The sequence below is a fragment of the Odocoileus virginianus genome, chromosome 29 (genome assembly GCF_023699985.2).
Source record: "Odocoileus virginianus isolate 20LAN1187 ecotype Illinois chromosome 29, Ovbor_1.2, whole genome shotgun sequence".
In the NCBI taxonomy this organism is placed as follows: Eukaryota; Metazoa; Chordata; class Mammalia; order Artiodactyla; family Cervidae; genus Odocoileus; species Odocoileus virginianus.
The window spans coordinates 12,199,602-12,212,623 of NC_069702.1; the positions used below are offsets into that span (position 1 = coordinate 12,199,602).

The 13,022-nt window shown below is 45.0% G+C and overlaps 1 protein-coding gene and 1 long non-coding RNA gene across 2 annotated transcripts in view; one reads left to right on the forward strand and one right to left on the reverse strand.

Annotated features, from left to right (window-relative positions):
- STX18 (syntaxin 18) overlaps positions 1-2,752 on the reverse strand; it is a 107,485-nt gene extending 104,733 nt beyond the window's left edge. Inside the window, exon 1 of the mRNA XM_070458127.1 lies at positions 2,512-2,752. Coding sequence (XP_070314228.1) covers positions 2,512-2,679 — 168 coding nt within the window. The 5' untranslated portion in view covers positions 2,680-2,752. The remainder of the gene's footprint in view (positions 1-2,511) is intronic.
- Positions 2,753-2,771: 19 nt separating this feature from the next.
- Positions 2,772-12,477, forward strand: LOC110138409 (uncharacterized). Its single transcript, XR_002314198.2, has 3 exons — positions 2,772-3,712; positions 4,803-4,912; positions 11,940-12,477. It is a non-coding gene; the product is annotated as an uncharacterized lncRNA (long non-coding RNA).
- The last annotated feature ends 545 nt before the right edge of the window (positions 12,478-13,022 follow it).

Consider the following 13,022-nt stretch of genomic DNA (forward strand, 5'->3'; position numbering starts at 1 on the left):
CAAGGCAAGGCATTTTACTTACGTGAATATTAGTTTGCCCATCTACAAAATGAGAAGCCTGAACAACACAAACTTCAGGTCCCTTTAAGTACTAAAAAGAAAAAAAGTCCATGGTTCTGCTTTAGGCATACAGATTCTATTTTTACTATTAATATATATTAGATAGGATGTCAGTAAATTTCAACTTGAATATCAGATCCACAACTGGTAATAGCTGCCTGGGGCAGTGTTGCACGGGATTCTGAGCAACAGGGATCTGCTGGGAAATTAACACCAGCTTTCACGGTCCCAGAGAGGGGAGAGAGAGGAAGAGCTGCCCACTTGCCACACATCTGCTATCGCGGATAGTTTCACCTCGACAGAGGAAAGCTGCTGTCTCCTCTAGTGGTGCTATTAGTACCTGCACAGGATTTTCAGATTCCTTTATGAATTGACTTGGTTTCCCTTTGCAAGAAAGAATGAAAGTACAAGTGAGGTAAGTGGTGTAAGGAATAAAGTTTCATGACACTGATGAAAATATGTCTAAATGGCCTACCTGGAATCAAGGTGGGGGTGAAGAGGAACAATAATAATCATTATAGCTCTTTACGATATGTACAAGGTCTCATAAGATCCTAATAATTAGCTTACCAGTTAAGTAGGGTATTATCATGCCCATTTTATAGAAAGGGGATGTGAGACACAGATAGCAAGACTTGCTCAAGTCACCCACTTCTAAGTAGCAGACTGGAATCCAGTTCTTCTAAATTTAAGACCCAGTTTCTACTCCCAAGATCCCCATTAACCCCACTGTCCAAATGAGTCAAGCTCACATTGCCAAGAGCCATAATTATCCCTGTTTGGAGTTGTTCAGCTAAGAAAAATTCCTCCTCCCAGAATCTGAAATGCCATTACTAATCTGTAATTCAACCAGTAGACACATATTGAGTATAAATAAGTTGAGCATAACGTTACCTAGCTTCACACCTTTGTGCACACTGTGCTCTTAGCCTCAGAGGCCCTTCTCCACCCTGTCTGCACTGGAACCAACAACTCTTCCTACAAGATTTGTTTCAGACATCATCTCCTCAGTAAAGCCTCTCTTGGCCCTGAGGTTTAACTGAACACACTCTCTTTTGTGTCCCACATGACATCTACAAGGCTTTATGACATTTCTTTTGGTAATATGTCTGCCCGCCATTCCTTTTAAATCACATTATTCTAACACAATGGTGGTCAGAAAGTAGGCACTCAATAGATGCTTTCTGATGTACTGAATATATACATCTGAACCAACTTTCCTTCCAAGGCTTGAATATCCTTTGCACACTGCTACTCCCTAATTCATGCATACATATATTCATTGAAAAATGTGACTGTCTACAAAGCACCAGACACTGCATGCACTGTGTATCAAACAGAAGTGGATTTACCATGAAGTTTAAGCCTCAGGGCCCCTCCCGTGCACCTCCCAAAGCTCTGAACCTTTTATTGTGATTTAGGATTTTTATTTCTTAAAGAGGACAGACAGAACTGTATAAGCTTCAAGCTCCACAAAAACGAGATCTATCCTTGGTGGCAAGGATACAAAAGTGAACCTGGCAAACTTTCTCTCTCCCCTTACAGAGTTTCCAGTGTAGCGAGCAAGACAGACAACCATTTGTTCATTGATTCCTTCAACAAACATTTACTAAGCAATGTTACGAGTCAGGCTTTGGGGATTCTGCGGTGAAGTCAACACTGTTCCTGCCCTTACGGGGGAGGTCACGGCTCTCCAGAACGGAAGTCGGCTGTGTTCAGGGGACAGAAAGGAGTTTAGATGACTGGAACAGAGCATGCTTGTGAAAGACCACCCTACAAACTAGCCGTTCCTAGCCTGAGTCCTGATCTATTGCGAGAAGCAACGGGGAAGTGAGCGATCAGTTGAACGCGATCTCGAAGCGGGGCAAGGAAGGGGAAGGCGATGAGACGACTAAACCAAAGAAGTAATACACCGCGGCCAGTGCTGCGACCGGAAAGCAGAGGACTATGGGGAAGCCTCGCCGGCGTTCAGGTCTGCAGAGTGACAGCGAAATCGCTACCTCACGAAGCAGCCCATGAACTTGACAGAGTTTCGAGTTCCCAACATGCGTCCCCATTCTTCGACCTAAAGTGAAGTGAAGTTCGCTCTTTATGAGTCCATGGACTGTAGCCTACCAGGCTCGCTCCTCCGTCCATGGAATTTTCCAGGCAAGAGTACTGGAGTGGGTTGCCATTTTCCTTTCTCCAGGGGATCTTCCCAACCCTGGGATCGAACCTGGGTATTCCCGCATTGAAGGCAGACGCTTTACCGTCTGAGCACCAGGGAAGACCCAAGACTGTTCGTTTCCCAAGACAGCCGTCAGCTCTCCGGGACCAGCTCTCCCGCTCCCCTCTTCATACCACCTTCCCCAGGCTCTTCTTTGACACACTGCTCTGCCGGACACAGACAGTGCAGTTTGGGGTCCGCGCCCCCCGCTCTCCAGCCCGCCGTTTCCATAGCAACCAGCTCACCACTTCGCGCGCTCGGCTAGAGAAGTCGCCCTTGGGCCTGGGGCTCCGTCGAAACAGCTCGTCGCGGCTGCCCTCCACCCCGCCGCCCACTGCCACTCCCAGTGCTTTGTTGCGCGTCTTCACGGTCTTGACGCTGGCCCTGAAGAGCAGTGTGATGTCCACCGCCATGGCGACCCGCACCCACTCTTGCCCCACCAGGCCGGCCCACGTCAGCAGCCGGCGACCGCGGCGCGACGACCCGGCGGCTGGAGGACCGTTCCGGTGTCCTCACCCCTCCGCCCGACAACAGCGATGCGAGAAAAACAGTTCCGCCTCGCGCGGGACTGCCGCGGAGAGAGGAGAAAGGTTCCGGCCTCCCGCCGCGGGCGTGGACCGGTTCCCTCGGCTACGCTCCTACCAGCGCCACTTTTTCCTCCCGGCAAACCTCGGCGGGCTTGGCTGCGCGAGGAAAGGTCCCGGAGTCCCGAGCTCCCCGAGCCCGCTTGCGGCTTGTAGGCCCCGGGAACTAAGGGATCGGGAAGCTAGATCCTTTCTCGTGGCTCCGGGCATTGCCTGAGCCCGGCCGCGCGGGTTGCCGGGGGACAGGAGGCGACCCAGCCTGACCCAGACCTCATCGACCCACCTTGTGCGGGACCGAAGCACAGGGATGGTGACCATCTGGGTGCAGTAAGTGGTAAGGCAGATCAAGTGTGCAGGGCACAGAACTAGAGGCCTTTCTTTTCCAGTCTTCACCCACCTGATCTGTAAAGTGAAGCCAGCACCTTCCTCAGTGTTAGAATGAAAGTTAAGCAAGATAACACGTGCAGTGTTTTGGCATTGCTTGAAATAAAAAGGCGCTAACTCCTTGGAAGAAAAGTTATGACCAACCCAGACAGCATATTAAAAAGCAGAGACATTACTTTGCCAACAAAGGTCCGTCTAGTCAAGGCTATGGTTTTTCCAGTAGTCATGTGTAGATGTGAGAGCTGGACAATAAAGAAAGCTGAGCGCTGAAGAATTGATGCTTTTGAACTGTGGTTTTGGAGAAGACTCTTGAGAGTCCCTTGGACTGCAAGGAGATCCAACCAGTCCATCTTAAAGGAAATCAGTCCTGGATGTTCATTGGAAGGACTGATGCTGAAGCTGAAACTCCAATACTTTGGCCACCTGATGCGAAGAGCTGACTCATTGGAAAAGACCCTGATGCTGGGAAAGATTGAAGGTGAGAGGAGAAGGGGACGACAGAGGATGAGATGGTTAGATGGCATCACCAACTCAATGGACATGAGTTTGAGTAAACTCCGGGAGTTGGTGATCAACAGGGAGGCCTGGTGTGCTGCAGTTCATGGGGTCACAAAGAGTCGGACAGGACTGAGTGACTGAACTGACTCCTTGAGACCAATGACAGCTAGTTACCTTTATTAATGATAACATTATTTCTATCATTCTTGTTACTAATTACAGTGGGGAAAGCTCTATGGAGAAGGCATCACTCTATAGAGAAAGCAGATTTGAAGAATGAGTAGGAATTTATGAGTTGGAGACAAAGATGGAAGAGTTTGGCTGGATTCTGTTCATCCTCATGTATGCTTTTTTAAGTTGACTGCACTTTAGCCAATGAGTTCTTTCTACAGTTTGGTTCAAGGTTCAGATTTAATTCAAGGTCTCTTTGGTTTCATAATTTGTTTTCTTTTTGAGAGGATGCACAACTGGAATATGTATTAAAATGTGGTTGTCATAGTGGTAGGCAAAATAAAAATTATTTTCATACCAAGACATTATTTGTCTTTTAGTTCTTATTCTTGCATGAACTGTGCACAGTTGGGTTTCCTAGGGGCTGGGTGGCTTGTGATGTTACAAAACACTGTGCAGAACAGCTGTATTCTATTAAGTCAAACTTTAAAAGAGATTTGCAAAAATCTAAAACAATTCTCACTAAGTTGTTTTGGTAATGTGGTTCACACACAAAAAAAATGTCACTTGTGTTAAGATGTATGCATTCTTTGTTTTTAACTGAATGAACATTTGAAAGTTTTGTTTTCATTTCTAATATGGTAGGTATCTATAGCTAAAACCCACATTGACACAAGTAGTTTTTGAGCCCTTAGTAATTTTTTAAGAGTGTGAAGGATTGCTGAGACCAAAAGTTTAAGGCCCTCTGTGTTAAGTAAGTTTATCACAAATAGATGTCAAGAAAGTCCATAAGTACCTGAAAGGAAGAGGGAAAATAGTATTTGAAACCCAAACTGCAGCCACTGCAGCCCTCCTGTATGATGAAAATAAATTTTCATACGGCTTTCTTCTGCCAACAGAGTAAGGGAGAGAAATTGAGAAAGAAATTACAAAATCTCTACCAATGATTCCATCTTGCAGAAACAGCCCCTTGTTTTATCGAGACATTGAGTCTCTGGCTTCTGTGAAGGTAAGCCTGGGGTAGAGTAGAAGCAAAGAAGAGTTAAAGCACTCTGCGTAAGAAAGTGAACGGGATTGAATTAAGAGTAAGAGGGAGGAACCAGAACCCAGGCAAGGGCCAGGAGAGGAGAGAGTAGCCCATTGCATAGGGTTTTTGAGTGGGAGGGGGCCGAACTACAAGCCTTCAGTGAGTAGTGTTTTGGAGTCGGGTTTTTTTGGTTAAAAGTTCTGGAGAAAAGTCTAAGTTTTTTTGTCCGTATCTGCAAAGAGCAAAGGAGATTATGGAGATGAGACCCAAGTGAGCTCAAAACATCAGACTCTAAAGCCACAAGTGACCACAAGCACATCAAATTCCTAGAAAAGTTACAAAGATCTTTTGTATCCCACAGGCCATGGGATGAAAGATGTTGCATTTTTATTATCTTGTTTTACTCCTCTAACCTCAAAGAGCAAGGTCACTTCAGTTGACCATGGACTTAATAACTATTCGAAACCTCCTAAAGCCAAGAGGAGATGTGAATAAAAAGGAAGAACAGAAGCATAGTGGAAGTGTATTACAAACTGCTGAGTGTGAAGTGGTACCTAAATTATGTTTCATTTGTAACATTGCTTCATTCATTAGACTAGGCTCTCTTCTCTTGAAAAACAGTGAGGCATATTGAAGTTCTTGAAGATAATCAATAGTTCCCTGTAACAGCACCCTCCATACAATTAGGATAGAATCATTTGGGACTCTCATAAAAGTCATTAAATGCAGCCTCTGCCAAAAAGAGGGTAATCTGGCCCGTCCAGATACCCAAGTCATGACAGAACTGTGCTGTGAGTGAGAAAGTAGACTTGCTGTCAGCCACTGAGGCTTTGTCATTCTTGCATCCTTTATAGAGATGTTGGTTTCATTGCCCTACCACCCTAGTAAGCAGGCATTACTGCTATATGGAGGGAGCTCAATGCCTGGAAGTATAAATCCCTACAAGGCCGTACAGAGAAACCAGTTTTCTGTGTCCATGAAATCATAGACTTGCCGCAGTTACTATTAAAATATAAACAGTAACTGGAAACCATCTGTTTTATTGTTCAGTCATAGTCTTGGTCCCTCCGAGGGGAGGATTATAACTCCTTGGCCTATTGATGATTAACATGATTGGGTAATTCCTTTTAGCTTTGAAAAGTGACATGTGTTGGTTCTGGGCAGCAAATTTAAGAGTTAGCATGTGATACACTGTTCTCTCTTCTCCCTCCGTCGTGGCAATCTGTGACATACTGCTGGGTCATGAGCCTGAGTCCCTGAGTAAAGAGGACGCAGAGCACAGCCAACCAAGAGCGTGTGCCAGCAGTGAGAAGTAAACCTTTGCTCTCGTTGTCCGTGAAGATGTGTGGTTGTTTGTTACTGTAGCATAATTATCTTATCCTAACTGATAGAGCCTATTACCAGATGTCTTGTAAAAATAGTCTATAGGATGCATTTGTCACTTACAATCATTACAGTGTTACCTTTCAGTAGGTAAAGGACAGAGAGGAAGGACCTGTTAGGCTGTACCTAGATCTAACCAATAGGACATGAGTTTGAGTAGGCTCCGGGAGTTGGTGATGGACAGGGAAGCCTGGCACGCTGTAGTCCATGGGGTCACAAAGAGTTGGATATGACTGAGCACTGAACTGAACTAATAGGAAAGACCTGATTAGGAGGATTAGAGTGACAAGCCCTGGAAGGCTGGCCATGCCATGGTGGAACTCACAATGCCAAGAGGAGAGAACTTGGAGAATGTGTGTTTTCACTTTAGGATGTGGACCTAAAGAGATTCATCAAAAAATATTTATTCTCAGGGGCTCTAAGAAGGACCATGATTCTAGGTATGGGAAGCTCAAAGAATAAACTTTTATTCCTAAGAACGAACCTTATTAAAGAAGTCAGGATGATGGAGAAATTGGAACCCTTGTACACTGTTGATTGGTGTGCAGAATGGTGTCGTCACTATGGAAAACAATACGGAGTTTTCTCACAACATTAGAAACAGAACTACCATATAAGCCAACAATACTAATTTTGGATATTTAGCTGGAAGAATTGAAATTGGAATATCAAAGAGATAGTTATACTTCCATGTTCATAGCAGCACTATTCACAAGCACTCAGACATGGAAGCTATCTAAATATCCATTAATAGATGAGTGGGTTCTAAAAAGGAACATGATATATACATACAGTGGAATATTATTCGGTCTTAAAAAAGAAGGAAATCCTGCAATATACAACAACACAGATTAAACTTGAAGACATTATCCGAAGTGAAAGAGGCCATTCACAGAAGAATAAATACTTCATGATTGCACTTATATGAAGTATCTAAAATAATCAAGGGCTTCCCTGGTGGCTCAGATGGTAAAGAATCTGCCTGCCAATTCAGGAGACACAGGCTCAATCTCTTGGTCAAAAAGATCCCCTGGAAGAGGAAATTGCTACCCACTCCACTGTTCTTGCCTGGAAAATCCTATGGCCAGAGGAGCCTGGTGTGCTGCAGTCCATGGGGTCACAAAGAGCTGGACATGACTTAGTGATTAAACAAGAATAACAACAACATAGTCAAACCCATAGAAGGAGAGAAAAGAATAGTGGTTGCCAGCGGCTGAGGAAGTGGGTTTGCCAATTAACAGCTATAAATTTTTAGGTACACAAGATAAATAGGTTTCTGAGAACTGCATCACTTTTCTTACAACCCATCATTTGACACCAGCACTGCTCCCCCCTCTTCTACGTTTAAGAACTCTTGTGATTATGTTGGGCTTCCCAATACTCAGATAATCTCCGTATCTGGAGGCCAGCTGATTAACAACCTCAATTCCATCTGCAACCTCCATTCCGCCTTACCTAGTACTCACACTTTCCAGGGATTAAGGCTTGGACATCCTTGGTGGGCTATTATTCTGCCTACCACGGGGCTTCCTGGTGGCTCAAATGGTAAAGAATCTGCCTACAATGCAAGAGACCTGAGTTCAAGCCCTGGGTAGGAAAGATCCCCTGGAGAAGGAAATAGCAGCCCACTCTGGTATTCTTGCCATGGGAAATCCCATGAACAGGGGAGCCTGGTGGGCTACAGCCCATGGGGCCACAAAGAGTCGACACAACTGAGTGACTAAGCATACATACACAGAGCAGGGGCTTCACGCCAACAGAAAAGAGAGCTGATTATGAGCTGAGTAGACACCTCTCGCTGTCATCCTGGATGAACAGAGAGATCCACCTCTTCTTTTTCCATTTCTGGAGCAGTTTCTAGCCCTGCTCCTGTAACACTCCAAGGGACTACAGAAATAAGGAAAACAGAATCTCTGCCCTTAAAGGCTCTAATCTAACAGGAGACTTTCGGGTATCTCAAGTACCAAGATTTCCTCTGAGATCTTGTAGCTACTTTTACTTTTTAAGGAAAGTGTCCCACTTTGCCTAACTCGTTTCGGAGGATACCAAAGTTCAAGCCCTCTCCCTCCACTCTCCCCCACAGGGTTGTATGGTGGTGCCACTTCCTCCCAGCTCTCCCTCCCTCCACCCCAGGAGTTTCATAAATCACTTCATAAAAACTCATTTACTGGTTTTCCCCACGTAATGGCAGAAATAAACTGCTCGATACACACTTGGAAGCTCCTTCCAGAAAACTTGCACATCATGTTGTTGGCGTGGCATCTTGGTTTCCAACCTGAATTTCCACCGCCTTTGCTTTTCTGACAGTATCTTCTGTAATTAACATGGCTGAATCCTCCCCTTTTTATTGAGTTGGATGGCAAATCACAGAGTAAATGCTTTCCCTTGCACTTTAAAAGGATTTAATAGGAAAATGTTTTTCTTACATCCTGTTTCAAGGGGAAAATGTGATTTTAGGGGACATTTTATAGTTCACAACAGGATATTGAAAGGCATTTGGTTTTGCTTAGTCTATTATGACTGTGTTTCTCCAGCATGAAGTGGTGTTTTTTTGTGATTATTTAGATAAGTCTGATTAAGGTAGGTAATAGCTATAGAATTATGGGAATTTGGGACAGAAAGGGGGCTCAAATACCATCCAGGCCATTCTCCTCATAATTCAGATGAGAAAACAAGTGACTTGTCCAAGGTCACACCTTGAGTTACTGGGGAAAATGAAATTCAGTTCTTTATCTCTCAACTGTTTGATGCTCCCAAACCAGCTTTGTGGAGGGGGCGGAGTTGGAGGTGGAAGTAAACGAGAGGCATTTATACAAAGGAACCCATGTGCTTCTACCCTTATATGCATCATATAAGCACTTTTGATTTGGGAATTGGTGTGATTAGTAAGTATGGATCTGTGTGTGTTATATCCATCCATGCATTCAAGGAGATTCCAAACACATTTTCAGTGTCTACTCAATAAGTGGCACCGTGCTAGGTACTGAAAAGATAAAAACAAAACTGAAGTCTCCACCTTCTGTTGTCCTTTAGCCAGTAAGTTGTGTCTGACTCTTTGCGACCCCATGGACAGCAGCATGCCAGGGTTTCCTGTCCTTCACTATCTCTCAGAGTTTGTCAAAACTCATGTCTGTTGAGTCAGCAATGCCATTCAACCATCTCATCCTCTGTTGGCCCTTCTCCTCCTGCCCCTTGATCTTTCCCAGCATTAGGGTCTTTTCCAAAGAACTGACTCAGCATCAGGTGGCCAAAGTATTGGAGTTTCAGCATCAGTCCTTCCAATGAATATTCGGGGTTAATTTCATTTAGGATCAATTGGCTGGATTTCCTTGCTGTCCAAGGGACTCTCAAGAGTCTTCTCCAGCACCACAATTCGAAAGCATCAATTCTTTGGCACTCAGCCGAAGTCCAAGCCTCCCATATGTATATGACTACTGGAAAAACTGTGGCTTTGACTATACAGATCTTTATAACTAAATGTAGTAAGTGCAATAACAGAGTTCGTTGTTTTAAATGACATGTCTGAAGAATGAAATTCTCCAGGGCTCAGAGAAGATCAGCATGAGTGAGAAAGGGGACTCAGCTCCAGGAATAGGGCAGTAGAGAAGATATTCTTATGGTCCTCCTTTCTGGCCATTTCAATCATCCCAGTCTTGATGAGACTCTTTGGAGCAGAAAATGGATCTTAGCCTGCACTGTGGCAAGAGTCCAGGCTCTGAATCTTACACTCTCATGTTCAAATCCCAGCCACTTATTAGTAGTGAGATCTTTAGAAGTTATTTCTTCATCTGTGAAGTAAAGATAAAAATAGCCAACAGAATTGTTGCATGAGAATCGTGTCCAACTCTTTGTGACCCCAGGGACTATAGCCCGCTAGGCTCCTCTGTCCATGGGATTCTCCAGGCAGGAATACTGGAATGGGTTGCCATGCCCTTCTCCAGGGGATCTTCCTGACCCAGGGATCAAACCCAGGTCTCCTGCATTGCAGGCGGATTCTTTACCATCTGAGCCACCAGGGAAGCCCAACTGATCTATATGAAATGTATAAGGCGACATCTGGCACAAAGCTAGGAATAAAAGTACATCTATTATGGCAATAAAGTTGTTGAGGATTAGATTTCATGGCTCATGGGATTGGGGCAACTGGAAGTGGTGGCAAGTCTTCTTCTAGTATTGGAAGGAGCCTTGGTTTACCTTCCGGTCTCTGCATCACCCAGCTAATGGGCACTATTCAAGGTTGAATAAAGGCCGAGATGGTACCTTGGATCAGTGTTGGGATTAAAGAAAGCACTCAGAAAGTAATTGGACACCGTGGTTTGGGTCAGTCTCAGAGAATGTTTCTGGGAGTTCGACTATTTATTCTGGAGAAGAGAAGATTTAGGGGATGGATGAAGTCAAGATCCTCAGAAGCATGAACCAATGGATGGCGAGCAGCTGCTCCCTATTTCTGTTTTGGACAGAGTGAGAGGAAATGAGCTTACACTGAAGCATGAGGGACTTAGGCTAAACATCAAGAAGTATTTCCTGGCTGTGGGTGTTGTTGGACTTAGGAACGAGTTACCAAGGTGTTTAATATCAGGACAGTGTCTCTTCCGGCCACAGATTTTTACACGTGGGAAGATTGGCTCCACTCTCAAGCTCTTTCCAAACTGAGGAGTCCATGTCCCTCACAGAATCGTTTAACACAAGAACAGGAGTCTCAGCCAACCTGAAACCACTGTCCTAGACCTCAGCCTATCCTAAGAAACAGTTGTGATACTGCCTGAGTGATCACCTCCAGCAATCTGCTGTTTTGACATTCCAGAAATACCACAATTGCTTATGTAGGCTACTCCAGTGACCAAACACCTCCCATCTCTGAAATTTATTAAGAAATTCTCTGTAGGGCTTCTTTCACCAAAAGTGCATTTAATAAAGCTTGGAATTTCCTCACAACACATTTATTCCTGATGATGTATTTTTAGGTCTCCATTATTACTTGTCTTCACCCCTTCTCTGCTTTGTAGGCATAAGGCAGGCCAACCCAGCAGGATTCCAAGTTATCAATAACCAGGAATGGGCCACACTGCTGGAACTCTCCCCAGATGCAACTAGAATAGCCAAGTTTCTCACTGTTAATTTAGGAAGCCTTTAAGCCAGCCACTGGTTTTAATAATAGCTCATTAAAAGGGCAGGCAAATTACAGCTCCAAGTTAAAATTTGAACATGAAAGTCTCACTGTGAGCATCAGTGTTGAAGTAGTTTTTAGTTATTTCCCCTCAAAACCAGTGATGGGTTAAGTTTGTGTTTTAAGGGATTTAAAGGTAAGTGGCTATAATCAGGAAGAGGTTTTTAAGAAAGAACCTGTATCAGTCAATCATTGAGCAGTTATCACACACATCCCTATATACTCCAGAGTCCTGTCAGAAATGTCAAATTCATTATAATAATCCACTGATTCAATTTACACAGTCCCCAATTGCAACCAAAGGACTTTCACACGTTAGATGCGTCCTGACAGACCCCCAGGACTCGGCGGGTTATGAAGAAGCCAGGGCTGGCCTTCCATCCCCCACTGTAGAAAGAAGAGTCGTGATTTCCATCACTGAACAGACTAGAAAGATGCTCACATCATTTTCCACTCCAGGTTCTCACCTCCACGGGACTGGCTGAAGGCGGAGAGGCAGCGGTAGCTGCTTTTCCCAGTGTGAATCCAGCCCACCGTAGCCAGCGGGACTTCGGCTTCCATGATGGCCACCCTCCCAGGTCTGCAGAGAGACCTTCTCCCCTCAGACCTTCTTTCTGTTCTTCCCTGTCCGACTCCTTGGTCTACTGAAGCCCTGGAGGGCCCCTGGGGTCCTTCCTCTTCTAGGGCTGTCATTCATCTTTGCTTCTGGGGCTCATGCAAGGACTTAAGGGATGTCTCCTCTGCCCCACTGTGGGGGAAATGTCTCAACGACAGTCAAACCTTTCGTGTGTGCCTCTGGCATGAGCTCTGCCACTTCCTTCTTTACCTCAAATCTCCCTCCTCTTCCCCCTTGAGTGGTAGTGCCTTCACTTGTCTTGGCCTTGGAGAGCGTACGTTCCAGGAAATGCGGGATGAGAGTGGAATGGGACATCTATTCCCCACAAGTAGATAAACTGACCTTCCTCATTGCCATGAACAGAGATTTGTTGTTGTTTCACTTGCTAAGTTATACCTGACTCTTTTGTGACTCCTTGGACTATAGACCACCAGGCTCCTCTGTCCATGGGATTTCCCAGGCAAGAATATTGGAATCGGTTTCCTTCTTCAGAGGCTCTTCCCAATCCAGGGAATTCACAGAGACAGAGGATGAGCACGATGCCGGTGATGAGAGCAAATCCTTAACATACCACTTACTAGCTTACTTACTTATTCTTATCATTCCCATTTTATAGATAGGGAAAATCAAGGTACAGAATGGTTAAGACACTTGCTAAAAGTCACACAGCTGGCAAGTAAAGAGCAGAAGTGAAACCCATGCAGCCCAAATCCAAAGTCTGAAATGCCACCCACGGAGAGAGCAGTTATGCCGGAAATGCCTGTCGGGGCTAGACAGGCGGAAGTACAGAGTAGCTGCAGGAACTCTGGCTTTGAGACCAGGAGTGGATTCAAAACAATTTAGGGTCTTTCTCTCCCCCCGGGGTTCTGGCCTGGCCAGATTTCCCCACCAGGCCGCCCTTGTAGCTCTGCCTTGTCAGCTGGACC